The sequence below is a fragment of the Pelodiscus sinensis genome, chromosome 3, assembly GCF_052426305.1.
Source record: "Pelodiscus sinensis isolate ZL-2025 chromosome 3, ASM5242630v1, whole genome shotgun sequence".
NCBI classification, from domain to species: Eukaryota; Metazoa; Chordata; order Testudines; family Trionychidae; genus Pelodiscus; species Pelodiscus sinensis.
Genome location: NC_143054.1, coordinates 201,661,617 through 201,689,458, shown reverse-complemented (window position 1 = coordinate 201,689,458; position 27,842 = coordinate 201,661,617). Strand labels below are relative to the sequence as shown.

The window sequence follows — 27,842 nt, the reverse complement described above, 5'->3', positions numbered from 1 at the left end:
CACAGCTCTTCATCATTTCCTTTTAATGCATCACATTTTTGGTTTTTTTTCAGATCCAAGATCTTAATTTTTTCATTATGCGAATTCTTGTATTTTATATATTTTTATATTTTAAAGGGTTATTTGATTTACCTCATCTTTATTTTGCACATTTCTCATACCACAGGTATTGAAGCCCCTGAGTGAAAATTTGTTGGAGGATAACATGAGGCAGTCTGTAACAAACTCGATCAAAGCAGGCCTGAGTGAACAGGTGTCTCACCATGCCAGATTAAAGACAGACTGACAGTTCATCTCCTCTTCAGCTCTGCCCTCATCCTAGACATGCTTGCTGTACAAGAACTCAATAAAAATAAACCAAAGTTTACAATCAACTCTAGCAGTAATTTAGTGTGACCGGCTTCACAGATTGGTGCCATCAAATGTGCAAAATACATTTGTCAACGTGAAGCATTCGCTTTAGTCTGAGACAGACCAGTGCCATGGAGACTGGTAAGTGTGGGGACTCGAAATACAGTTGTAGTGTATTGTGCACACTGTGTGCCAGCATGAGTGACTTTCCTCCTTTTCTGGGAGGCTGCAATCTCTGATGTACAATGGAAATGTATCCTCTGTACAAGGATGTTTCAGGGAAGTAATTTTCAAATGTGTACAAGGAAATCTTTTACCAGTGTATTTAGCCACCCAATATCCCATTAGAACTTTGACGTGTGGAGTATTTATAAAAGCACTGCATCGAGTCCAATTGAAATGTCAGTGCCAGCTGACAGTGAAGCCATCAGTGAGCCACTGTATAAAGACGAGCTTGCTTTACTGCTTTTTTCACCAGTGTTACCCCAAGGCATGTGCCGGTTCCTCTCAATGACATTAGAACTGCTGCAACGAAGGGAGTGACTCAAAATGTATCTGTCTTGCCTTTCTGATTCACAGACTTTGTCCTACAGGAGATGCATATCAGAAAACTGAGCTGTCTTTTTCTGCAGTTTAGCCTTCATGTATATAACACACGATTAATTTTACTGGGGAAGTTCCATCCAAAAGAAAGTTGCCTACAACTATGAAGCAATGAGTTAGGCTTGTCTGTACAGAGTGTTTAGTTTTATTTTTAAGAAGTCAGATAGGGCGTGTATATGAAATATAAATATATAAATACAATTTTGTATCAAAGTTTTGTAGTTTATGGCAAAACCTGGTTCTGTGGTAGGCTAAGTCCAGTCCCTGTGACAGAATGCTTGTGGCTCACGTAACTGTGTGAATGCATAAACAGTTTGGCGTTTTTTGATATATTTGTGATATTTACCTGCCCTGAGCACGGCGATCTCTCACCCACTGGGAAATCAATGGAATGTTGGTTGTGAAACTTCTTGTCCTCTGTTGCATTTTAAAGTTTTCCTGTAATTTATTTTCAGTACATGATTAAAATAAGTTGTGTATATATGAAATGAAACTCATCTTTCTTCTTTAAGAAATGCTGGCATATGTATTCCACTACATAAATCACGTCAGCTATTTATTCTCAAAAGGTAAAACAAGGATTGCATGCTGTATTTAGCACAAATATGCTCCAGTTTTTAATGAAGATGAACTTGAAAATACATTGTTCCCCTTTCACTTTGGCATATGTTTGAAAGAGAACACTGGTTAGCTCGTTTTGTAAAAAAAATAAAAATAAATGTGTGGTGGTATATCATGCGGATTGATATCCCATAAAGCACATTACTTCACTTGTTGAGCTGCATGTCAATTTGCAAACGCTATGGATTGTATTTTTCTGAAACTTTGTTTTGTTATGGATTGTGACCTTCAATTCCATATGTATTAAACTGATATTATCTGAAGTGTTCTCAAATATATAAACAAAGCCTAAGCAAGGGTAACTAAATAGCATCTTAGCTGTTTTTCACCTGAAAATGATCAGTTTGTGCAATGGATTGTTTTGCATTTATAATTACATAGAGAAAGTATTAAACTGATTGGTTAAAGCTCCTAGAACTTCCTTTTAAAGAAAAATGAAAGAATTTAGTCAAAAGATGCATTCTGGCATACAGCAATTCTGCTGTGAGTATTCCATGCAATAGACAGTAAATTCAGATGGGAAACAATAGGAACAGCAGTGTAGCTTGTCTGTATTTCTGGAGGAGTAAGGGTTTGAGTGACAGTTAAAAAAAGACAGTGTATGAACTAACCTTTTTATTGGACCAACTTTTGCTGGTGAAAGATGCGTTTGAGCTACGAAACTATTTTGGCTCATGTGGCTTCTTTAAACCTTGCAAGGTTGGATGCAGTTGAGTAGAGCAAATAAGTTTTTTGTGGTTTGACAATCTAGTACATTAGAAGGATAAATGGTAATTCTGCAGGACCTCCCAGTGGTGCAAATTTACTCCATTATTGTGCTTCTGAAGGATTGTCAGGCTCTCTTCCCAGTCCCTGAAGGTACAGTCTTTGTCTCACCTATAGCAGAACTGACACCAGGCCCACTCTGTTTCAGAAAACGTTTGCCTTAAACCTACTGCCTCAACTTCCATTCTTGAACTGCTTTCCATCTCTATTCTAGTAACTGCCTTTCATGCAGGTTTTTCCAAGAGAGATAGTGTGTAACCTGCTCTCTCTAGGCTGCAATTAGTAGTGAGAGAAATTGTTCAGTGCTGAAAACCCTTTTGTATAATCCACTGTAGCCTTCAGGAAAACACTAACCGTGTTTCCTACGGGGCAGGTGCACTTTCTAACTATTCTGCTGTGGGGAAAGGGTCTTTATCCTCTTCCACCTGCTGTGTGCAGAAGGGCTGACCTGAACTGAAGTCCCTGCTCCACATCAGTTATGGGCTGTAAACCCCCATTTAACCATAGAACGAAGGGACTGAGAGATGTCATTGGTCCTGCTGTGAGGGCAGGGGCCTGTACTCAAGCACTGTCTGTTCAAGCCTGATTATGATCTAGAGTCCCATGATGGCTTAGGGCTATCTGATCAGGCCTGCATGGCTAGAGCAGCCCCCACCTGTGACTTGCTGCTCCTGGCTGCCAGTTCGTGGTAAGCATCATCCAGTAAGGGTGATGTTTACCAGGCAATGAGTTCCTTGTTCCCATTCCTGGAGCAGGGATCTGAAAAGTGCTAATCCCCGTGTGACAAATCTAGCCTTTCATCACAGCACACTGCTCCCCCATTGTCCTCAGCACCCTTGTGGAGTGAGCTCAACTTTGCAGCAGGAGCCAGGTAAGCTTAAAGTTCAAGAACGTCTGAGATTTCAGTATAATCACATGCCCACGCGTTCAGGGGAGAAACAAAGTGCTGCCCCAGACCAGGTACAGCAACCCTTTGTCTAGAACTTTATTTTCAAGGTGCCTGCCTGTTCACTCACCCCCTACTCCACTGGGCTGCTGCGTCTGTCAGAAGCTCACTTAACACTAAGATCTGACAGCAGGGGCAGGTTTCCATTGAAACCAGTATGGCCCTGGCTACCTTGTGTTTGACACATGCTTGATGCCACTAGAGGAGTTAGAACAGCAGGGGTCTTGCTGCACTGAGGGCAGACTTGAACCCACGCCAAAACTGGCCAGTGGGACCAAACTTCAGTCTGATCATCTGAGGTGAAACAGCCACCCAATGGCACTGTACAGCAGTGACCAAGGGCACTGAACAGCACATACCCCTCCGCCTTGGGCAGTGACAGCTGGGGCTGGGGGGCCACCCAGGGCCATGGGAGCAGCCTAGTTTGAGGGGATCAGTGGTTACTCCCTTCCTCCCCAAGGGAAGGTGGCAGCTTTGTCATTTTTCCAGGAAGCATCTAGTCACTGCTGGAGTCCTGCTCCACACCACAATGAGAGTGATGTGCAGCCAAGGTCCAGACCCTTTTGTCAGGGGAGTGAAGAGAGGAACTGAAGCCTGCAGCAGCCTTCTCAGCATTGGTGCTATTAATGGGACCAAGCTTCACTCTACCCAGGCTCAGTTTCTGCCATGGTCCTTTTTAAAAAAGGCTCTTGCAGGGCCTTCAAAATACCCAGCTGCCTCTGGCTGCCAGCAGCCCCATAGCCCTTGCTGCACACTGCCACTCCAGTAGTCTAAGATGGCAAAAGTCAACCCCCACTCTTGCCACAGCCTCACTTCCCTGAGATGGGGGAGTCACCCTATTACTCAAACAGCTTGTGTGCTGAGCCCCCAACAATTTCACAGGTGGGTTTTCATGGACTTAGGAACTGGCAGCCAATGTTGGTATTTCATAACACTGCATCTAACTGATCCCTAGCCCTGGTAAGCAGCAGGCAGTTCCAAAGGGGGTAGTTTGATAAAACTGCTTTATTTGAAAAGTGGGTCAACTGGAAGTGACAGCATTATTTACATACACCCCCATTTACAGATCACACCAATACAATGGCAATGTTCGTTAAAGGACTCGTCACTATTAAATAAAAATACACGATTCGGACTCCCTCTAAAGTAACAGTAAAAATGAAGTTGTCCCCTTCAACTGGTCTTCTAAGCATCTTGCTGCTTCAAATGAGATCAGCAACTGAATTGGAGAGAGAACACAAGTTACGCATCTGTGGCCATACTAGAAACTGCAGCAAGCAATACAGCCCCTGCACTGGAACAGGGCACCCTTCAACTGAGCAGGCTTTTCCTTTACAAGTGGTTAAACTCCAGTACGATAGAATTGAGACACTTTTCCTGAGTCTCTTGCAGAAATGACATGGTGATACACTAAGCTAGGCAGCTGCCACTGGGCCAAGCTGAGCTAGGAGAGTCCTAGTTGTAGGCACCCTACACTCACCATTCATGGGCATCTCATCAATCTGGGTAGAGTAGTATTGTTCAATATCGCGCAGGATACGGATGTCATCGTTCTTTACGAAATTGATGGCAACACCTTTTCGGCCATACCGACCGGATCTACCAATTCTGGGGAAGGAAAAGCTCCAGGATTAGTGGCTGAGGGGGGAGGGGTAGCTCAGTGCTTTGAACATTGGCCTGCTAAACCCAGGGTTGAGAGTTCAATCCTTGAGGGGGCCATGGAGGGATCTGGGGCAAGTCTGTCAAGGATGGTACTTGGTGCTGCCGTGAGGGCAGGGGACTGGACTCCAGCTCCGAGAGAGAGCTCTCACTAGTCAAATTCAGGAAAAGGAGCCATTCCTGTACCTGTGTATATACAGTTCTCTGTTGTTGGGCAAGTCGTAGTTGATGATCAGAGACACCTGAGGAACATCCAAGCCCCTGGCCCAGACATCTGTCGATATAAGCACACGACTGCCAAGAGAGAAGAGCAGAGTTATTGCACCCCACTCGTACGGCAAGTGCGTTGCAAAGTGAGAGACAAACCAGCTTCCTGCCGCACACTGACATGCCAAGTGCCACTGAGCAGCTTTAGGAAACCAGGTAATAAGAAAACTGCTTCAAAGTGCTGCAGAAGAACATGTGTTGCCAACATGCATCGTACAGCTGAGCCATTCCCCTCCCTCCCGCTGCAGGAGGGAAGTGTGTAAGCCCAGCTCTTTACACTGAACACCTCCAGCACACTGCGGGTGGCTAGCTGCTGGGCCCAGGAAATGAGGCTAGAGCACGTCTGTTACGTCACCGCAAGGCTCCTTGCTCTTCACCGGGGCCCCAGTTCCCTCCAGGCAGAACTCGGCCCAATACACAGTAAGCCAGCTTTTGAGGAGGGGCCGGAGAAGCGGAAAACATCTCCTGTACAAAGTGTCACGTTCAGCTGCAGGCTGCCTGGCAGGGCACAGGAAAGGCTTCACGTGCTGAGAAAAGCCTCAAACTCTCCAGCTCCTCTTATTGAACATCACAGGCTGACTAACATCACGGTTCCCCTTCAGCTTATGCCAAGGTCACCCATCCTGAGGCGCTACGCAACACGGTATCGCACTGGGAGTCTGAGCGCTAACAGTCACGGATCGCTTACTCTAGCAGCACTACAAACATTGGGGAGAAGTGACGGGGCAGAGGAACAGATACTGAAGCACAGTTCAGCCTCCTAAAGGACCCTGGGAAATCCTGGTCTCAAACTATAATGCACCGAAAATTACAAGTCACTTGCCTTGCCCCGGATCGGAACTCTTTCATGATGGATTCTCTCTCCTTCTGTGGCATATCACCGTGCATTGATGAAACCGTGAAGTTAGCTTCTCTCATCTTCTCAGTCAGCCAGTCTACCTGCACATCCAAACCACAGCTAGTTACACTTCTGTACTGGTACTGCTCCGCTGCTCCTGATCTAATGGGTTGCTAGTCACGCTCCAAGAACCACTCTCGTGAAGCTTTCACACACAAAGGCAAAGATTAGAGGGAGCTACCACTCCTCTCCTCCATGACTGCTTTAGGTCAGGCTTTCAGAAGGAAAAGCTGGCTAGCTTCCTGGCTATGGAGCCATGGACCACTGAGGGAATTCTAGCCTAGTTCAGATGGATCACTCCATTTGAACTAACGTCTGCAAGATTCACCACTAGCTAATAAGCAGCAGCTAAGACAACCTCCGTGGAGAGCAAATTGGTCCCCTTCAGTAGACTTGCCTGGGCAGTGAAATCATCTGGGAAGGGCAGGCTCCATTATTCCTGAGCATCACTGATTGACAGCTCCTACTGTCACTACACATCCGGGAGGGGGATCCAAGCCTAGCACTGGGCTTGCCTGTTTGGTGCAGGATGCTGTATTCCACCCCCACCCCCCAGCTGTGAATCAAGTTCATAGTCCTCTTGGAACTGAAGTGCTAGTCGATGGGATTGTTCTAAAAGGGCAACTCCACCTGTGGCTGCAGTTCTCCTTTTAGTGGGCAACATGGCAGCACACAGCTGGCTACGGACTAGCTCAGTACAACCGCATGGACAGGAGACGCAGCGCTGGGTTCCAAGTGCCAGTTCAGCAGGCTCCAACAGGCAACCCGTGCCCTGGGTTCTAGTCCCAGGAGCTACTAGCTGAACTAGTAAGGAGCGAAGTCAGTTCTGCTGCCCGCGGCCGTGTCACGTCACAGTTCATGCGGTTAGTCGAGGGGCTGCTGCTGGGCAGGTCAGTGGCAATGTGACTGACAATATCGTGGGCTGCCGTAGGTCCATTTATATGTTTATACTCCCCAGGGAACAATGTTCCTCCCCTTTCCAGCAGCCTTCATTGGCCAGGGCTCCCCCCACAAATGTATCTGAGCCAGGAGGCTCAGTCCATGGGACAAGGTAGGTGTGAGAGCAGAGGGCGAGTCCACGAACAGATCAGGGCTCTGCCCCACAACAGTTCCTGGCTGGACGTCAGCCACTCTTTCAGAAAACATCCAATCTTGATTTAAAAACAGCTAGTGACAGAAAACCCACCACATCCCTCGGGATTCTCCTCGCCTCTGCCAACCCAGCCTGGAAAGAGGGGCTCCAGAGAGGAATCCATCACCGTGGAGTGAAGTTTCTCTGGTCATAGCTAAAGGCTTTTGTTATTAAAAGCTAATTGCCATGAGCAGGTGGCTGCAGTTTAAAGCAAGAGAAGCTACTGAGATTAACAGTTCCTCTGGCTAACAGCTGCTAGTCTTACATTACTGGATATTGATAATAATCCTAATTGGCAGGGGAACCAACACAGCCACCATTACAGAGCTGAACACGAACACTAGTTTGCTGCAACCTTACCTTCCTCTTGGTGTTACAGAAGATGACCGCCTGTGTGATCGTGAGTGTGTCGTACAGGTCACACAATGTATCAAACTTCCATTCTTCCCTTTCCACAGCCACAAAAAACTGCTTGATTCCTTCCAGAGTCAATTCATCACTGCAGACAGAAAGAACCATTGTGCCTTACTAGACACTTCAGGGTAGTTTGGAAGCCAATACATTTCAACTAGCCAGCCACGCTGAACTGAGTTCATGCTCTTCTTACACTGAATTGCTGACAGGGTTGATAAAAATAGTTTTTGGCTTTTTAAAGCCATGAAAATTCTACATTTAAGTTACAATTAAATCTTATCACAAACATGCTACTCCTACATTTATTATCTCATAAAAATGAATGAATGGCTCTTGTCGGTCCAGTTTAACCACCAGCTCTTGCTCCTTGAAAGTTCGGGGCTTTCACTTTCTGTTTGCACATGGTTCTCAGCTCACTAAGACAGACAGCCTGGATCGAGTTTGTTCTGGGTGTTTGTGGGGTAAACACAGGCCAAGCACAGCAGTTAGTTAAGACACTGTTTAAAGAGAGACAATACACAGGAAAGGATGGAGGCAGCATAGAAAGGAACAGTGGAGTGGACTGGAAAAGCAAACAATATTCAGCGCACAGCTTCCTATATTCTCCTATACTTCTGGAATAAGAGATCCTCTCTGGGAATATTGTGAATAAATCTGTTCCCTGGGTAAAAGGAAAACGTGTCCCGATAAGCAGCGCTAGATAATGATGGAAGGCCTAGCTGCAAGAACGAATCATAAGGCAAACTTAGTGGGAGAAAATGATGCAAATGACGATGCAGCTGAAGAACAACGTGGAGCAACTTTGCAATGCATCATTCTTCAAGACTCTGCCTTTAGTAGAAGTGTGATTTAAGAATTCACAAGCTGTATGCTGTGTTGGATGTTGCTAGGAAAAAAATGTTTCTTAGCTAATCCTTATGGCTTGGTTCATTAATTTCAATCATTTACAGCATTAACTTTCTAGTACAACACTGAAAAACTTTGAAGCAATCCCACTTAAAAGCCCTCACTTACAGAGGAATACTAATTGCAGAGACTGACAGACCAATTACGGATGGAACTCAAGTTGCTTTTCAGGTGGAAACATCACTCACCGTTTAACCAAGATGCGGATTGGGTCAGTCATGAATTTGTTGGTCATCTCCAGGATTTCGTGAGGCAAGGTGGCACTGATCAGAACCACCTGAGTAGCTGGGGGCAGGTATCTGTACACATCATAAATCTGCTCTTTAAAACCTGCCAAAGCAAACCAAAGAGCACAGCAGTGTTACAATCTGTGGTTTCCTCGTTCTTACACTGACTCTGGAATTCAAATTTAAGATTACACTGAAAGACAAACATTGGGAAGTAGGGAATTCACAGTGAAATCACCAAACAACTTCAACTCGGTCTTCCCACCCAGGCTGCAAAACCATAGTACCCTACACAAAATGGAGAGGTTCTGAGGCCCTGTTGGGGACCCAGTTCTGGGATGAGCCGCCGTAAGGATTTCTCACTATATCAGATCAGGTGTAGCAAGTAGTCAGAAGGCTAGTGAAGTTCTAACCAGCAATATCACTCGCCCTTTAATTGCCAAAGGGCTACTGTTTTAGAAATAGAATGGCTAGTGCTCTGCACAATGTAGCATGAAGCAGAAGGGGAGTACAGAGCCGATTTCTTACCCTTATTAAGCATCTCATCAGCTTCATCCAAAACCAGCATTTTGATGGCACGAGTCCTTAAACTTCGCCGCCGAATCATATCTGCAAGATTTCAGTTCAGTATTGTGAAACCGGCTCCAGACACACATACCTGCAACCCTCCCTGGCAGCTGCTATCCGACAGTTCTACTTATCTCTGCATCTGCAGCGATTTATCCCCACAGTGTGGCACTGAATTCATTTGACAGCCCAGGAAGGCCAGGATGCCTGCAGCTCTCTGATGCTTCTTGGTAAGCCACAGACAGGATGCACCCACTTATCCAAACAGTGTGAGGAACAGAGATTTTAGTGGGTAGCTGGGAGTGTGGACAGAACCAAGAGGGCTGCCTCTCACCGCCGCCCTCCCAACGTTCTCCCTTGCAGTAGAAACATCTGCACAAGGTACAGACTTCACTGCTGTTGCTTTGCAAGCACAGGAACAACAAAGCAGCAGACTCCCTGGCAGCTGGCTTCTGAGGTTTTCTGTGGAGGTGGCAGGGGTCTGGAACAGGCTGGGTGCAGAAAGGAGCTTAGGGTAGGAGGGGGAATGGAAAGGAACGTGGTTGAATGAGGAGTTAGGGTTAAACCACAGGATACATCTTATGATGTGGGGCAAGCAAGGTAGGAGAAATGAGTTGCAACCCATCTGCACAGTACCGGTGTGACAGCAATCTATGGTATGGAGGCAATCAGCTGGAAGACACGTTTATCCTTTGTAAGCTGCTGCATTGGTTCCTGCATGCTGCCCAGGGACCAGCATGGACACTGACTTGATGCCACATCTGCTAGGGCCAGAGCGTGGGCACCAACCAGATGAGAAAAACTTCTCTGTAAAGAAGGTCCGAGGAGGCATAAGAACATTACGGCCAGACTGGGTCAGACCAATGGTCCATCTAGCTCAGGAGCCTTTGATCTGACAGTGGCCCTTGCCAGATGATCCTGTCTGTTCATTCCCTCTGGTGCAAGAGATCCATTGCCAGAAACCAGGAATGGGTGACACAAACAGAGGCTTGTAACGCAATCCCCACCCATCCTGGCTAATAGCTATGGATGAAAAGGCAGTAAGGGCAGTAGCTTCAGTTCCTACACCTCCCCCAGAGCTTCATACCAGTTTCTGGGGGTAGGTAATAACATTCTTAGCAAATTATTTTCTTCCTTGTTACTGTGCAAACAGCAACACAAACAAGAGAAACAGACAATTTGGGGAAGCAAAATTGACTATACACAATTAGCTTAAAAAAAGTTATTTCGCTCTCCCCAATTCTTTCAACTGGAGTGATCTTAAAAGTTACTGTTAACAGTAAAAATGAATGCTTAGGTTTATATGGGGTTTTCATACCAGTTCTCATTTGCAGGAACTGAACTATCCCTTAAGCATGGACGCCATAAAACTCATCCAGAACAATTGTGTCTTTTGGGTATTAAGCCAATTATGGCATAGCTAGTCAGTGACCTCCTTACCAAAAACACGGCCTGGTGTACCAGCAACAACGTGCTGCCCATAATCCAACTTCCGGATATCTTCACCAACATTTGTGCCTCCGATACAAGCATGGCACTGCACATTCATGTAGTCACCAAGAGCAAGAAGACCCTGGGTCAAATCAGCACAGAAGAAACATTTAGACCGTTCACAGTACCACCACAAATTATATGCAATGAAATCCTTCAATAGGCAGTTCGGGTCCCTCCCTGGTTTGCAGATCTTTCCATATTGCACACCTCTCTGCCCCTGCTCTAGCCTGGGGTGCTATTCCTGTGCTTTCTCTGTAAAGCAGGAGTATGAAAAAGAGGACTGCTGTTGTGCCTCCCACACTAGGAAAGGAGTTGAGAGCACAGGCAGGAACACGGTATCTCCGTACTAAATCTAAGTCCCTCAACATTTAAGTTAGAGCTGGTAGGCCAAATCACAAGCATCACAAAATTCGCAGCTGAACTTAAACAGAGGAATTGCATCAATAAGGCAACATTTTCTCTGATTGGGGTATTTCTAGCCACACACAAGTTTTCTCAATGACAAGATTCAAAACATGGGATTTTTTTTTTGATGCTCCAAGAAGGAAAATGCCATGGTGCCACACTCCAAAGCCAGGATAAAAAGCTACAGCATCAAAGCAAAGCTTGCAACACACTCCACAGGACATCTAAGGCAGCACTTGTGCTCCCACCCAAGCTGCACAGAAAAATGAATAAATTCAGCTTCACAGCATCTCAGAGATTTGCACACGTCACAGAAGGCGCACTGCAATGCCATGTGAGCACAAGAGGAGGAACACACACTACCCGTTACCTGAAACTTCCTCAGGGATTCTAACATGAAGAGCCCAGCTGTACCACAGCAACCAATAAGATACTTACTTCTGGGCTAATCACAAGTTATTCCAGTGGAATCTCAGTAAACCAGCAGTATTATCAATTTGTGACTACACCTAATACAGTAGTAGGTATAGAAACAAGTATATGTACCACCATTTCATTTTCTATGGAGGAAAAGAATCACTGCAAATTTTCAAAATGCTAAAAGTTTACCAGCTGTTCTAGTAAAACTGGTGAGAAAGTACAAGCACAAACTATGTGCTCAAGAGTTTGGTTGCTTCAACTTTGATTGTTCTTACCTTTTGAATCTGTACTGCCAACTCCCTGGTTGGTGCCAAAATCAATGCCTGAGTTTCACGGACCTGAATGAAAGAGTGAGAAAGTCCAATATCACCCAAACGTAACACTGGGAGTGGATCACAAAGGACTTGGAAATGACAGACACCAGGAAGGATTCAGCGTGAAATTTAGCACAAAATGGATAAGTGTTTACAAGGATTAACTCATCTGGGAAGTTGCTCCTGCCGAAATGCACTCACATGAGAATACCTTCCTGTGTAAGGCACATTCAACAATAGCATTCATCAGCATGTTCCACTCCAATGGCTTGATTTTCACTATGCTAGCTGCAACTAATCAGTCAGTCCTACTTTGTGAAAAATACTAACGATGACTGTATGTGTTCTTTGTGTGCACATGAATAGAATAGTGTGATGGGTGCCCACTCCACACCTACCCTGAAAGATCAAGGCAGGTCAGAAAGGCCAATTAACTTATTAGGTTGCAAGCCATGGGGAATTAAGATAGAGAAGCCTTAATTAGAAGAAGCTCACCTTTGCAAGAACTGATGAGGCCTAAGTAAGCATGCAAATTGACAGAAGAGGTGCTCGTAAAGGCTGGGCTGCAGCCACTTGCTGGGAAAAGGATGGAGTGTTTGCAAGCTGTATACGGGTAGTCCAGTTGTTGGGGGAGAGGGGTGAAGGGAAGAGGGCAGGAAGTTGGGAGGCTGACAAGCTCAAAGAGGGGAGAAGCCAGGGAGATAGGAAGCTCAGGGGAAAAACACCAAGCAATCGCCGTCGAAGGCTGCTCTACTAATGGACATAAGAACAACCATACTGGGTCAGACCAAAGGTCCATCTAGCCCAGTATCCTGTCTGCCAACAGCGGCCAATACCAGATTGCCCCAGAGGGAGGGATCAGAACAGCTAATCCTCACGTGATCCCTCCCCGTCACCCTCTTTCAGAGAAACAGAGGCTAGGGACACCATTCCTACTCATCCTGGCTAAGGTCCATCAATGGCTATAACTTCCTTGACTCTATCTAGCTCTTTTTAAAATCCTGGTAAAGTTCTGGCCTTCGTTGCATCCTCAGGCAAGGAGTTCCACAGGTTACTGTGCGCTGAGTGAAGAAAAACGTCCTTTTGTTTGATTTAAACCTGCTGCCTATTAATTTAATTTGGTGACCCCTAGTTCTTATATTGTGGGAATAAGTAAATAACTTTTGCTTATTCACTTTTTCCACATCTCTCATGATTTTATAGACCTCTATCATATCCCCCGAGTCTCCTCTTTTCTAAGATGAAAAGTCCAAGTCTTTTTAATCTCTCTTCATATGGGACCCTCTAATCATTTTTGTTGCCCTTTTCTGAATCTTTTCCAATGCCAATAGATATTTCAGATGAGGCGACCACATCTGTATGGCGCATTCAAGATGTGGGCATCCCATGGTTTTATATAGAGGCAATAAGATTTTCTGTCTTATTCTCTCTCCTTTTTTACATGACTCCTAACATTGTTTGCTTTGACTGCTCCTGCACACTGAGTGGATGTTTTCAGAGAACTCTTCACAATGATGCCAAGATCTCTCGAGTAGTTATAGCTAAATTAGTCCCCATCATAGTGTATGTTCAGTTGGGACGATCACGGCAAGCCAGCCGCGCTGTCTGGCATTTTGCGCATGCGCAGATCGCCTGAAGCCGGCTTTTCCGGGTTACAATCTACTCTCCACGGGCGAGTAGATTGTATTATTTGTTGAGCCCTGGGGATGATGTTTTCCAATGAGCATTACTTCACATTTATCACCACCACATTTCATTTGCCATTTTGTTGCCCGATCACTTAATCAATGAGGGGGCCCCTGAACTGGGGGGGCCAATGTTCCCTGTAAGCTGTGCGCTTGTGCAGCCACTCCGGAGAAATTCAAATAGCCCCCAGCTGATTAGCCAAGTGCTCACAGCTAGGCTCTGCTTCTATTGATGGTGCACGTTCCCACATGTCTCAGTGCACGAAGTGTATTCCGCCTATGGACGGAAAACAGAAGGAACACTGACTGGGACCTGGAATAGAGGGTGAGCCCAGGTTCCCCTACCAGCTGCTGAGAAACAGGCACTGACTGGACAGTGAACAGGAAGACTGCCTGAGCCCATCTGTTAAGAGAGACTTTGCTACCCCACAAGGGGGAACCCAGTGACCAGGACAGAGGGCCAAGTGCAGAGAGGATACTGCAATCCCTGGAGCAAGAAGGGTCTGAAGGACAACGGGAGAGATACTGTTACAGGAAGGCGCAGCACCTGGCACAGCTAATCCGGAAGACCAAATGGAGGAGGCACCACTAATGGTGAGTAGACTCCCGGTGAAAGATGGAAATACTTTATCATTACATTTGATTACTTCAAAAGTTTTCATCTTAAAATTGTAACATGTAGTGTACTTAAGTGTTGAAAGGTACCTGGATGTCCAAACACTGTAGAACAGAGATACAAAATGTTGCTGTTTTGCCTGTTCCAGATTGTGACCTGGAAAGATAAAGCATTTAAGAACCTATTTCTGGAGAACACACAGAGATAACTTTAACTTTCCCCAAAACAAAAGTTAACTTTCTGTTAATCCTTCAATAGTCAACAATACAATTAATTGCCAAACTTAATTTTCAACAATGTATCTTACCACACTTTAGCAAATGTGGTTGTCATTTGCACAATTAAAAAAATTGTTTGACACTAGTAAATCCCCAGGACTGGAATGCCCAGGCACTAAACTAACATCTTCCATGAAGATGACTTGGGAATCATTTTGCTTCTTTGCAAAACAGGTCATTAGGTGCAGGGAGAAGGGAGTGGGAAGTGTTTTTTGCTTATTTTACAGTAGAGCTCTCTGAAAATGTCAAATCCATTTCTCTGGTTTTGCTGGAAGACTTTCCTGAGAGTCTCAGAGTATGTTTACTGGGAGCTCACGTTTGAACTGAGGGCACATCTACATGCACAGTGCTGCAGTTGTACCAACGCAGCTCCACCTCTGCAATGCCTCTGGTGAAGAAGACTCTATGCTGACAGGAAAGACCTTTCCCACTGCCATGATAAAAGCACCTCCATGTATGGCAGAAGCTATGTTGGCAGGAAAAACTCTTCCACCAAAGTACTGCTGAAGACATGAGTGCTCACGTCAGTGACAACAAGGAGTCCAGTGGCACCTTAAATAATTAACAATTTTATTAGGGCATAAGCTGTTAGCCTTTAAGGTGACACAGGACTCCTTGTTTTTGTTGAAACAGACTAATTACAGTTACCTCTCTGAATTGTCAGTAACTGTTACTCAGAGTTTATTCAGACCCTGAATGACATAAGTTATGCTGATAAACTGTAGTAGACACGAAGTCTGAGGTGACTTCTTTGACTAACATTTTGAATCCAGGGGTTGGATAAACAGGTGTTAATCCATGACTAAAAATCTCGAGTGCTCCACTTCCCCCGCTCTACACATCTCTGGCTGATTCTCATGGTCAATTTCATGGCTTTGACAAAAACCTATTTTAGGCAAGAACTTTAATCTTGAGATGGGTTATGACAAAGCATCATGAAAGTCCACACGACCTAGCACTGAGATGTTAGGTGAAACCAAAGTTTCACCTACAAAAACATTCAACTGGATTTTAAAACTAGTAAATCTGTACCACTATCAGCAGGAATTAAAAAACCCCTAAAAACTTAGTGTCTCCTTGCCAAAGTTATTGTGTACTGCTTTTCCCATACAAATATTTTAATGACTAATTCAGTTTCCATAAGTGTAGATTACAGAATATACAGAAACTTAAGACAGTAACAAAATATTACAGGTAGTTTAGTGAGCACTCTGTCTAAAAAAGAGTCTGCAGAAAGCCACATAAAAATGAGGGCTAGACCCTAAATATGGAATAGGGCAGATCCAAGTGCACCAGGGCAGAGTCTAACCCTTAATTCTCCCCAACATTTGTATCATCAGCAAGTATCAGTAGTCAATGTACAATTCCACTTACTGTGCAATCACATCTCTTCCCTTGATTATCTGTTTGATTGCTCTCTGCTGAATGGCGGAGGGTTTCTCAAATCCTAGAATGTTTTGAGTACAAACACCCTTTAAAGGTTTCTTCCAGTATACAGATCAGCAGAGCGGTGTCAATAATTCATAAGTCAAAGCACTGAGCCCAGAGCAGGGGTGGGCAAAAGGGCCACGGAGGGCCAGATCCGGCCTGCGGAGGTCCCCGCCGCCAGGCCAGTGAGGGCTTGGGGGCAGAGGGAGCACGCCCTGAGGGGCGGGGGAGGGGGGGGGCGGGGGGGGGGAGACTGCGGGTGCCCCAGGCCAGTGAGGGCTTGGGGGCAGAGGGAGCACGCCCTGAGGGGCGGGGGAGGGGCGGGGGGAGACTGCGGGCGCCCCAGGCCAGTGAGGGCTTGGGGGCAGAGGGAGCACGCCCTGAGGGGCGGGGGGGGGCGGGGGGAGACTGCGGGCGCCCCAGGCCAGTGAGGGCTCCGCACTTAGTCCCGGGTACCCCTTGCAGGGCGGGGGAGGGGGGGGGAGCCAGGCCCTTCCTGCTCTCCCTCCCCTGGGGGCAGCGCCAAGTCTCCTCCTCCCGCCCTTCAGAACAGCCGGCAGTTGGGGGGGAGGCAGCTCCCGCACCCCCAGGCCAATCAGGGGAGCACAAAAGTGTCCTGGCCCCGCCCCTTCCGCCTGAGGCCCCGCCCCTTCCGGGGCAGCCCAGGGCCAGTTCAAAACCGGCCAATAACCACCGCCCCTCCCCCCCGGCCCGAGGGCTGCCCGGCGCGCGAAGCGCTGCGCAGGCGCGGCCCGCGGGGCAACGGCCGCGGCGAGGGGAGCCCGCGCGAGGCCCGGCCCCTCCCCCTCCCGCGAGGCCGGCGCGCACCGTAGGCGTAGATGCCGCGCAGCAGGTCCTCGCGCAGCCCCATGGTGTCGAAGGTGGGGGTCACGTCCACCTCCTCGCTCGTCTCGAACTCCACCTTGGTCATGTCCTCCTCCTTCAGCAGCCGCTTGCGGGCCGCGCCCGCCGCGCCCGACATGGCCGCTCCGCCTCGCGCCCAGCCTCTGCCGCGCGCCTGCGCCGCGTGACGGGGAAGGCGAGCCTCGCTGCGGAGCTGGCCCCGCCCCCAGGCGCTGGCTCCTCCTCCCGCCCTAGGACGAGCCGGGGGCGGGGCGCGGAGAGCAGAGGCCGCCGCGGGGCGGGGCAAGGGGCGGGGCGTGTGCCCACGTGTCACCACCAGCGCTCCCGGGGGGGCCTGGCCCCGTCAATTCACATGGGGGGCGGGTCCCGCTGCGGCCCCAGGGGCTACGCCCCCCGCCCCGCCCCCCCAGGCTGCTCGGGGCCGGCCGGGCGCACAAAGGCAGCAGAGCGGCCCCGGCAGGAGGCGAGTCCCGGCGCCACGGGGAGGGGCGCTGAGGCGGACGGGCCCGGCACGCGCGGCTGAGGTCTGTCCCGGGTGTGTGACACCGGCACGGGGGGGCCGCTCCACCTCCAGCTTCCTGCGCGGGGTGCGGGGGGCTGGGCCGGCCCGGGGGCTGGGGGGGGTGCGGGGTGCTGGGCCGGCCCGGGGGCTGGGGGGGTGCGGGGTGCTGGGGGGTGGGGGGGCCGGCCCGGGGGCTGGGGGGGGTGCGGGGCCCCGGGGCGGGGCCCGCGGGGCCGGGCCCCGCCCCGGGGGCTGGGGGGGGGGGGTGCGGGGGGCTGGGGGGGGGCCGGCCCGGGGGGGGCGGGGGGGGGGTGCGGGGTGCGGGGCCCGCGCCGGCCCGCCCCGGGGGCTGGGGGGGGGGGGGGGTGCGGGGTGCTGGGCCGGCCCGGGGGCTGGGGGGGGGTGCGGGGTGCGGGGCCCGCCCCACCGGCCGCCCCGGGGGGGGCGGGGGGGGGGGGCGGGGTGCGGGGCCCGCCCCGGGGGGTGGGGGGGTGCGGGGTGCTGGGCCCCCGCCGGCCGCCCCGGGGGAGGTGCTGGGTTTTCTCCCCGTGATAACGGGGTTTCTCTGGGGTGGGTTGTGCGTCTGTGGAACATCGCTGGGCCTGTGATAGTGTCTAGGTCTGGCCATGCTTAGTACAGTTGCTTGGCTCGTTTGTGTCTAGCTCTCTGCTGGTCCCTCGCATTCCTTCCGGAGCTGCGATGCTGCTGCTTCTGCCTTTCTCCCTAGGCCTTGCCGCAGCCGAAGGGTGCTCAGATAGCCAGGACCTGCCTGGCAGTGCCAAGCTGTAATGAGCGGGGGGTGAAAGGAAATGATCCAGAGCTGAGACTGCTTGTCCGTTCCAGTCATTTGTGAACTGTCTGCAAGGCCAAAGGTGGCTTGTGTTCCAGTTCCAACACTGTTCCGCAAGGTGTGCTGCACCCATCTACACTAGGACGCTGATACATGAAATAAGCAGCAGGTGCCCCCCAGTCAGAAATAAAGTGGCTTAACTGTCCAAGTCTTTTGGTAACTGCGCTGAGAATGATTTTGTCCCATCTGGCCCCTCCTAAGCCATTTCTAACACTGACTGAAGTCATGTGTCAAATAGAATCACGGACACTCATCCAGTCCAGTCCCCGCCCTCACAGCAGGACCCAGTACCAGGGTTGCCAACCGTCTGTAAATTTACAGAGAGTCCGTAATAGCTGAGAACTGGTATCCAGGGCCCCTTCTCCCAGTGCAGATGGGACTCTGGAGAGTTGGAGGCGTGTGGCTCTAGTACATAGCAAAGTGCACAAATGAACTTGGCCCAATGGAGCCCACCTTGTGGGTGTGATGCCGGTTGGGGGGGGGGTATGTCTGACGCCACTTGCTGCCAGAGGGTCACCTCACTAAGGTGGAGGGACTCTACATTGCCTTGCATTTGTCAGCTTCATTTTTTCCCCTTTATTTCTTCAACTGGACTATTTTGCACTGATTTTCTTTGTAGCCTCATCGCTGAGCCGCTCCCATTGGCACAACGTTGGCTCCTTCGCACTTCAAACTCCAGAGTGGCTGTTGCCTCTGTAGAACAAGGGAAGGGAGGGGTTGTGTGTAGAACAGTCCATATGAAGGACTGCAGGCCAGTAGAATTCTGGAGCTTTCAAAGTTGGTAGGGCCAAGACTTGATTTATTGGAACAAATCACATCAGCCAGTGTCCATTTGGTTTCTTTTCATTAGGAGTCCACACACACGTGGAGCCCACTGCAGGTTCAGACTGTAGGGCTTGTGTGCTGGGTAGTGTCCAGCGCTTTTTACAGAGAAGTGTACACAGCTGATTGTGAATATCTTGTGTAAGCTGGCTACCCTCTTGTCACATCTAGCGTGAAAGGCAGGCACTTCTACTTGTCTGTTGGGGCTGAAGCTGCAGAACTAGGCGAGTTTCCTTTATTCCTGCAGCTAATTTGGTTTTCTTTAGCGTGAGTGTAGAGCTTCTTAAGGCCTGGATTGTGCTACCCTTACACACCTTGAGTAATCGTTCTCTCTGTGAATGATCAGATTCCTGTGAGGCTACTTGGAGAATAAAGTGAGTAAGACGCTGCTGAAAACAGAAATGGAAACCACAGTCTTTGATTTGTACTTGGAACCTGGACAGCCCTGCCACGCCCCCCTCTCGATTCCCTGGAGATCCTGCTGGGGCGAGGGAGCCCCTCTCTGATCCTCTTTTAGTTCTAACTGAGACCGGTTCTGCCTTGATGCCCCTGAACAAGAGGTGCAACGTGCACAGATACCGAGACCAAACATTCTTTGCTGCACGTATAATGCTGACCCATGTGTCATTGTCCCTTTTCCTGTGCACCCACTCAGGAAATGCCGCCCAGACTGCTCCTTCACTCGTCCCCTTCCTCCAAACAAAGGGCGTCAAGACGCTGTTTTCCCTCTGTGTGCAGAATACATTTTGTTCTGTGCACCAAGGCACGTGCAGATGTGCACCACCAGTAGGAATACCTGCTGCCAGCTGGGGGCACGCTCTTAATTGGCTGGGGGGCATTTTAATCTCTCCTGGGCAGCCACCCAAGTGCTTCACTTTCAGGGAACGGTGCCTCAAGGCAGTGACAAAATACAGGACTATGTAGCACTTTAAAGACTAACAAGATGGTTTATTAGATGATGAGCTTTCGTGGGCCAGACCCACTTCCTCAGATCAAATAGTGGAAGAAAATAGTCACAACCATATATATCAAAGGATACAATTATATCCTTTGATATAACCATATATATCAAAGGATACAATTATAACCATATATATCAAAGTGCCCCCCCCAGCAGACGAGACTTTTCTTGCCTACCTCTGGGGTAGAGCAGCTGGGGGCTGCCGGGTTGGTCCCACAGCGCCGCTCCGGACCAACCTGGCAGCACCCCAGCTGCTCTGCCCCAGGCATCCTGATTCAGCCGCTGCTGGTCAGTTTCAGCAGCGGCTGAATAGCTTGTGTAAGCCGAGGAGCCAGGCTACTGGAGCAACCCAGCAGCACCCCAGCTGCTCTGCCCCAGGCGTCCCCAAGTCAGCCGCTGCTGAAACTGACCAGCGCTGACTACAGGAAGCCCGAGGCACAGTTGCTCTGCCCCAGGCTTCCTGGAATCAGCCGCTGATCAGTTTCAGCAGCGGCTGACGCCAGTTCCGACTTACATACAGATTCAACTTAAGAACAAACCTTCAGTCCCTATCTTGTACGTAACCCGGGAACTGCCTGTATTTGATCTGAGGAAGTGGGTCTGGCCCACGAAAGCTCATGTACTAAACCATCTTGTTAGTATTTAAAGTGCTGCATAGTCCTGTATTTTGTTTGTTACACCAGACTAACACGGCTACATTTCTATCACTATCAAGGCAGTGAGACTTTCTGAGCAGTCTGGCACAATCCAGCCACTCTTGCTGCGGGAGCAGGCTCTGAACTGCACAGGCTCAGAACCTGGTCCAGCAAAGCGCTCCGACACTTGCTTAGCTCCCCGCCCGTGACGTGCATGGGGCTGGTGAGGCGCTATAGTTAAGCACCTGTTAACTGCTTTGCTGGACGGGGGCTTCAGTTATTACAGGCTGAGCGGGACCAGATGCTACCAAGCAACCCGCTGTCAGGGACCGTGCCCCCAGCCATTTCGGGAGCGCCCCTGGAGTCCCGTCCGCAAGGGCGCTGAGACGTGGGCAGTGGCGCTCGGCTGACCACCCCTGAGCCTGGTCAGAGCTGTGAAGCCACGTCAGAAGGCTGCTGAGCCTTGTACTTGGTTGCGAGCAAGCCACGACGCCAGCAGCACTGGCTGTGAGCAGAAGAGCCGGTGGGACCCTGTGGCCAGATAGCTGGGCAAAGCCAGCGCAGCAGTGCTGGGGCCTGCACACGGGCGGGGGCCAGGCGTGCTGGGCAGTGAACAGCTTGGGGTTCGACATGGCAGCACTGCCACCAGCTGCTCTGTGCTGCTAGCGCTCCTGCTGGGGAGAAGCTGGGAGGCTGATGGCTTCTCCTGGGCTAGATGGGCCCTTCTGCCACCATGGGTGGCTCCTGGGTACTTCCCGGGGGCCTTATGGGACATGGGGGGGGAGGGGCTGTGCACTTGTGGAGAGAGGTGAAAGACAAGCACTAGCACCTGGAGGGCACGTGCGGGAGTCCCTGCTCTCAGCCCAGCCTGCTGGGCCCTCGGGTGAGCCGACAGACCTAGCTCTGCCATGGCAGTGCAGGTCACGAGACGCGCTCTGCCCTGCACGAGGGCTCTTCTCCCCCAGCCAGCCCGCCCCCTCCGCATTCCCGCAGGCCGGGTCAGCAGGCAGAGCTGCGGGAGGGCTTGGGGGGCGGTTGCGCTGAGCAGACACGGAGATGGGGGCATGAGCTGGCCGCGTGACTTGCCCAAGGTCCCAGTCGCTAGTGGAACCCAACGGAAGGATCCAAATGTGCTGACTTGCTGCTATTTGCAAAGGTACTGAGGGGCGGAGCTCCCGTACTCGTTAGGACAGCGTGGGGTAGTGGTGAGAGTAGGGAGCAATTGGGAATGAGGACTCCGCCGTGGTTCTAGCCCAGCCTCTCGGCGGGGAGGGGCCAACAGGCCACCTCGTCCGATCAGGTTCTGTGACCTCTGCGTGGGCCCTGTCCAGCTCTTGGGAATCGAGACCATGGCAGTCAATAGGCAGCCTGTGCTGTGCTCAAAGTCTCTCCCGCCGCTTGCAAGCCATCAGCGCAGTGCTCAGCTGTTGAGAATGGCCACTCAGCTCCTCCCTGGCTCGGCAGAGTCAGCGGCCTGTCGGTGAGAGGGCAAAACAGGCGGCGTCTTGACTCGGGAAGATGCCTCGTGCCGGTGAGACAGGAAGGGAGGCGAGTGCAGGAAGTGCACACTGGTGCTTGCCCAAAGCGCCGACCGGACCTAGGGCTTTATTTGGGCTGCTGGGCAGAGTCCGGCGCGGCTCTAGCCACGGATCAGCTAAAGATGGCCCCTGAAGGAACGCCCTGCGGGGTGAAGGGCCTTAAGGCAGCCCTGGCGCCTCGCGAGACATCGTCACACGTGGCCCTGCACAACAGCCGCTCCAGTGTGCTGTGCAGTCAAGCATGCAGCCGCCTGCTGTGTGCGCCCCTCGTTGCTGCAGGCTAGGGGCCGGAGGCGGGCCCAGCACAGAGCGACAATAGCGGCCCCTCGGGATGAAAAATTAAGCTTAGGCTAAGGATGCCAGTGGCCGAGGCAGTGGGATGCCCAGGCACCGCGATGTGTCCAAGCAGGGCCTGGGGGTGACGTGGCGCGATGGCTGTGAATCCCTGGTGGCATGAGGCCTGGATCTGCCAAGCCCTGAGCTCTTGGGGGGGGGTGGGGGGCTGTCCAAAGAGATTCAGCCTCCAGGAGCCTCTGACAATCCTGCCGAGGGCACCGATCCAGCACGGGCCGCACTAGCCAGGTGGAGTTCAGCCGCTGCCTCTGGCCAGAGAGCAGAGCGCCGTGCAGGGTCGCTCCCCAAGTGATGGTGAAAGGGCGAGGCCGCCGCAGCCTCGTTTGGCTGCATGTTTTCTGTTGCGGCTTGATAGCGTTCTAGACACCGTTGGCTTGGCCTCGCTCGGTAGAACAGCCGACGCCATCCTCACCGGTCCCAGAGCCAGCGAGGGAGCAGCTGAGATGCACAAGGGATCCTCCCTACTCGCGGAGCGGGGACAAGCCAGCCACGTCCCCTGGAGCACAGGCTGGCAACAGTGGCGGTGGGTGGGCTCCAGCAGCTATTAGCACGTTTAGTAGGAGGCCACCAACGGCTGCTGAGAGCGGGTCTAGATAACCCAGCCCCGGCATTGCACCTGCACTCTGCTGTCATTGCTGCCAGCCCTAGGAATTATCAGCAATTTCCTCGCGGCCACGCGGCCCGAGCGTACGTGCGCTCACAGTGTGATCGGAAGGTTCCCGGGTCTGACGCGGATCCAAAACCACGTTTAAAAATGGAGTTGGTGCCAATGTATGTACATTGCATGGTCAGCTAAGGCCTTGTCTACACAAGCTCTGACTACATCAGCATTCCTGTCCCAGGACGCTCCCAGTGTGGCTGCACCTTTGTAATTGCTTTATGCCGTTACAGCTCCCTCCCCGGGGACGGGAACACGCTAAACCAGTACAAGGCACCTTACAACTGCATTGGTAAAAACCACCCCGACACAGTAATGCCAGCACAGCCAGGCCTATGGACGTACACTGGAAACTCAGCTGATTCCAGCTTCAACAGACGCAAAGCCAAGTGCTGCAAGGCACCATCTGATCGGATTGCTTGGAGACGTGTGATTTTTGGATGCCTCAGTTATCAAGTCTCAGAGGAGCAGCTGTGGGTTTTGCCCGTGAAAGCTGGCGGTACTATAGATATGAATGTATCTTTGGTTAGTCTCAAAGGCTGTGTCTCAACTGCACCCCTCTGGCGGCACAGGGATGTAAATTAGACACATCGGAAGCGCAAATGAAGCGGGGATTTGAATATCCCGTGCTTCATTTGCATAATTTCATTCGGACGCTGTTTCGCACAAGCGCCATTTCGAAACTGAAACGGCGGCTTAGACACGGTTCTGCCGACAGCGGGGTGATTTCGACACGAGGAGTACAGGATCTGTCAATCACTCCGCTGTCGGCAGAACCGCATCTAAGCCGCCGTTTCAGTTTCGAAATGGCGCTTGTGCAAAACAGCACCTGAATGTGATTATGCAAATGAAGCACGGGATATTTAAATCCCTACTTAATTTGCGCTTCCGATGTGTCTAATTTACATTCCTCTGCCGCCAGAGGGGTGCAGGTAGAAAGTAGCCTTAGGTGCCCCAGGACCGCTCGCTGCTTTCAATGATCAGGTGCCCTTAGGGTTAGGCACCCAAAAGTCACTTGTCACTTCTGAAGTGGAAGCCTTTTCTGTGGGAGCTAGCTGTCTTCTCCCCAGTCAAAACTTGCAATGGCAGCAAGAGACTGCAAGCTGGGGACCTGCTGTTGCAGCTGCGATTTCAGGCCTGGCCGAGGAGAGCTAAGCCACAAACCCCTAACTGATGGGACATATCTGCAGGGAGTTTCCTAAAACACACTTTTGGGAGGGGGGTTAAAAAAAGATCGCATGCACAGGTGAAAACAAACCGAGCCGAGAGTGGGTGCGTTTCCCCATCTCGCCGGGAGCCAGGGCGCTAAGTGTTTATTCCCCAGTGGTAACGCGGTGGGTCAGGGTGGTAAACAGGCAGGATTACTTTGTAGTATTTTTTAAATCTAATGGTGTTAATTTTAGGAATTGGAGTGTCCTGCCTGCCATCTCGCCATATTCCTGCTCAGGTAGCTTGCTCCATAAATAGGACCCCAATGCAAGTGTAGCATCTTGCTTCTGGGCCCTCTGTGCTTTTCCAAAACAGCTAGTTCGGTGCATGTACGTGGACTTAGGAGCTGAATTTTAAGCACTCTGTTAAAATCAAAGTTTCAGATAAATCTCTAACCCTTCCTTTCCCCTCTTGCTGAGTGCTGTGGGAAAGGAAGAGGGTAGCTGCTTGTCTAATGCATGTGTTGCCTTAAACGGCGGCCACCACTAACATAGGGCAGGCATGAGCTGTAAAATATTTTAGCCAGAGGCAAACGAAATCCAAATCTTCCAACATTCCTGTTTGCTGAGCACATTGGGAGAGCTAAGTATGAAAAGTCTGAGACATGCCGACGCCATTTGGATGCCATGTTACATGTGGAAAAATGTTTTTTCATCCTCCAGCCCCCAAATTAACATGGTGGGTGGTTGTTTGAGAATGACCCAGACGTTGACTCTGATGTGAGCGTTGTCAGCTTACTGATACTGTGTGTGTGTGTGGGGGGGGGGGATGTGTAATTTAACAGCCCAGAGCTCATTAGCTTAACTGTCTTTGGGACTCTGAACTAAGAGGCCAACCCCGATTATTTTTGGCTTTCTGATCAAGTCCCTAGTTCTGTTGTTTGAAGGCACATGTAACACCCAGACACACACACACATCAGAGAGACAAGTAGACAGTTCCATGAATTACATTACAGCTCCCAGTCAAGGAAACATACTCAGACTGACTCAGTTACAACACCATCGCATTTAAACCACCTACCAGTGGAACCGCAATCTGTCCCACCCACCTGTGGTGGAAGAGATCCAAAGGCTTCCACTTCCTGTGGCAACACATTAAATATGAGGGAGACAGGGAGATACCTGAGATGAATTCAGGCAAGAGGAAAGAAAGTGGCACAATTTGCACTGGGCTGGAACAGCCCCCCTGCCGCAGACCAGGGCTGCCCCTGGGCTGGGTGACTAAGCCGGTTAACTATTCACTTCCCTACTTTGCACATGGGTTGACACAGTCTGGGCCTTGATTTTGGGTCCAGGGCCTGTGGTGGCTGTGGACTGTAGGATGCTGTGGTGACAGTCGGACCTGCGGTGGTTGTGGGCTGTAGAGTACTGCAACAGTCAGACCACTACCACCTCCACGTTGAGGTTGGGGGACCTCTTTCCTAACTTAGAGGAATGAACCAGCTTTTCTGTCAGTGGAAATTGATGGATCTGTGTCTGTTTCATTTGTCTGCTAGGCCTGCAGGCCGTAGGCCATTCTGCCTCTTACCTGGTGCCTATGACTCTGTTTCATAATGCAGCTCTGCGGTGACGTGCTGTGTGCATCTCCCGCAGTCAGACCCATAAAACGCTTTCCAAAATGGTCCAGCTTGTGCCCGAACCTTGGATTCCTGGCGACGGGGGCACCGTGTGTTTGTGACCTTGCAGACCCTGGACTCGGAGCTTCCCTCGCCCTTTGTGGCACACGGGGTCTTGATGATTCTGAGACCTGGTGTCTGAACAGCTGGAGGATGGGACCCGAATTTCCCTTCCCCATGTCCCCATCAGAGATCGCTGTAGTTGTGGGTGAAATACCTGGGATAGGAGGTCTGAGGGCACCGGCCTCTTCCAGCCCTGCCATCTGCTCCAGGCGTTCCATCCGCGTGCTGTCAGGGTGGTGCTGTTCAGGTCCTGGGCACGGCTGTTGTGCCGGGACTGGTTTTTCTCCTCTGCACCAGCTTCTAGGAGGGCTCTGGAGGCGAGTCCGGGTCGCTGGCATCTGGAAACAGTCCAGCGTTTCCTGCTAAAAGACGCAGCCAAGGTTTCCTAGGGCAGAGTGTGCTCTGGGGCCGCGGCCGGAGGAGCAGCAGGCGTGGGGAAAGCATTTAGCCGTAAAGCCGTGTGTTTGCAGGCCTGCTCGTTCTGCTCCCCACAGGTTGGCTATGGGATGGGCGAGGAAGCGGAGAACAAGTACGTGTCCCAGCTCCAGGATGTCTATAACAGCTGCGACACCACGGGCACAGGCTACCTGGACCAAGAGGAGCTGACGGAGCTGTGTCGCAAGCTCCGGCTGGAGAGGCAGCTGCCTGCACTTCTCCAAACTCTCCTGGGACACGACCGCTTGGCCAGGGTGAGTCGCAAGGGGCCAGCCGTCAATGCTGCTGCACAAAGGCTCAGCACTTTCTAAGGGCCTGGGGCAGTAAATAAACCAACCTCAGAGTTCCCAACCCCCCAGATTCACTCTGGTCTGCCCATTAATGCTGGAGCCACTGGCGCTGGGAATCCGGGTGGTCGGCTGGAGTCAGGCGCTGGCCCCAGGGCTGTCCCACCGGCGGGGTGGGGTCAGGAGGTGAAGTGCGGCAGAAGGGAAAGCTTGCTGCCTCTGGGTAGCACAGCCGGGCGGGTTGGCTGGCTGCCTAGGTCACATGCTGCTTGAGATGCCTTTGTTCCAACCCTCCTGGTGGAATGGGACTTTTCAGAAAAGAGGAGACCGAGGGGGGATAGGATAGAGGTCTATAAAATCAGGAGTGGTGTGGAGAGGGCCGATAGAGAGAGAAGTTATTTATTAGTTCCCATAATAGAAGAACTAGAGGACACCAAATGAAATTAATGGGGAGCAGGTTTAAAACTAATAAAAGAAAGTTCTTCTTCACACAGCGTGTAGTCAACCTGTGGAACTCCTTGCCAGAGGAGGCTGTGAAGGCTAGGACTATAATAGAGTTTAAAGAGAAGCTAGATAATTTCCTGGAGGTTAGGTCCATAAAAGGCTATTAGCCAGGGGATAAAATGGTGTCCTTGGCCTCTGTCTGTCAGAGGCTGGAGAAGGATGGCAGGAGACAAATCACTTGATCATTGTCTTCGGTCCACCCCCTCTGGGGCACCTGGTGCTGGCCACTGTGGGCAGACAGGACACTGGGCTAGATGGACCTTTGGTCTGACCCAGTACGGCCGTTCTTATGGCTGTTCTCCAGGCTGCCAATCGGGGGGACAAGAAGTAAAGCGCTTAACCTGCAGCCCCTCGGGACAGGAAACTGGGGAGGGGGAGGGTCACTCTTAGAAACCTCACCGGGTGGTCGTGCTCTGGACCCGGCCCCACGGGAGGCTGCGGTATCCCCGTCGCTGGAGGCTGGACGGGCCCTGCCCCATGCAGCCTGCTGAGGTCCCTTCCAGCCCGGCCTTTCCCGGTTTCTGTGACCCGAGTTGGCCTTTCTGACT

At 51.0% G+C, this 27,842-nt stretch overlaps 3 protein-coding genes across 13 annotated transcripts in view; 2 read left to right on the top strand and 1 right to left on the bottom strand.

Annotated features, from left to right (window-relative positions):
• Positions 1 to 9,399, top strand: part of ATL2 (atlastin GTPase 2) — a 66,051-nt gene extending 56,652 nt beyond the window's left edge. For both annotated transcript variants that reach the window (XM_075925852.2, XM_075925851.2), the window contains exon 13: positions 167 to 9,399. In XM_075925852.2, coding sequence (XP_075781967.2) covers positions 167 to 286 — 120 coding nt within the window. In that variant the 3' untranslated portion in view covers positions 287 to 9,399. The remainder of the gene's footprint in view (positions 1 to 166) is intronic.
• EIF4A3 (eukaryotic translation initiation factor 4A3) lies at positions 4,274 to 17,036 on the bottom strand. The gene is made up of 12 exons (XM_075925859.2): positions 16,825 to 17,036; positions 15,943 to 16,015; positions 14,380 to 14,446; positions 11,951 to 12,013; positions 10,797 to 10,929; positions 9,318 to 9,398; positions 8,751 to 8,892; positions 7,603 to 7,741; positions 6,036 to 6,151; positions 5,132 to 5,239; positions 4,767 to 4,894; positions 4,274 to 4,505 (listed from the first exon to the last, which is right to left on the bottom strand). Exons 1-12 carry the CDS (start codon positions 16,976 to 16,978, stop codon positions 4,489 to 4,491), a joined length of 1,221 nt encoding a protein of 406 aa, XP_075781974.1. The 5' UTR covers positions 16,979 to 17,036; the 3' UTR covers positions 4,274 to 4,488.
• A 191-nt stretch (positions 17,037 to 17,227) lies between these two features.
• Positions 17,228 to 27,842, top strand: part of NINL (ninein like) — a 47,375-nt gene continuing 36,760 nt past the window's right edge. For 6 of the 10 annotated variants that reach the window (XM_089777609.1, XM_089777608.1, XM_089777603.1 and 3 more), the window contains exons 1-2: positions 17,228 to 17,384; positions 26,563 to 26,757. In XM_089777609.1, the coding sequence (XP_089633735.1) occupies positions 26,575 to 26,757 (183 nt within the window). In that variant the 5' untranslated portion in view covers positions 17,228 to 17,384; positions 26,563 to 26,574. Of the gene's footprint in view, positions 17,396 to 18,024; positions 18,271 to 26,562; positions 26,758 to 27,842 lie in introns of those variants that run through there. The other 4 variants (XM_089777599.1, XM_089777600.1, XM_089777601.1 and 1 more) reach the window with 4 other exon arrangements.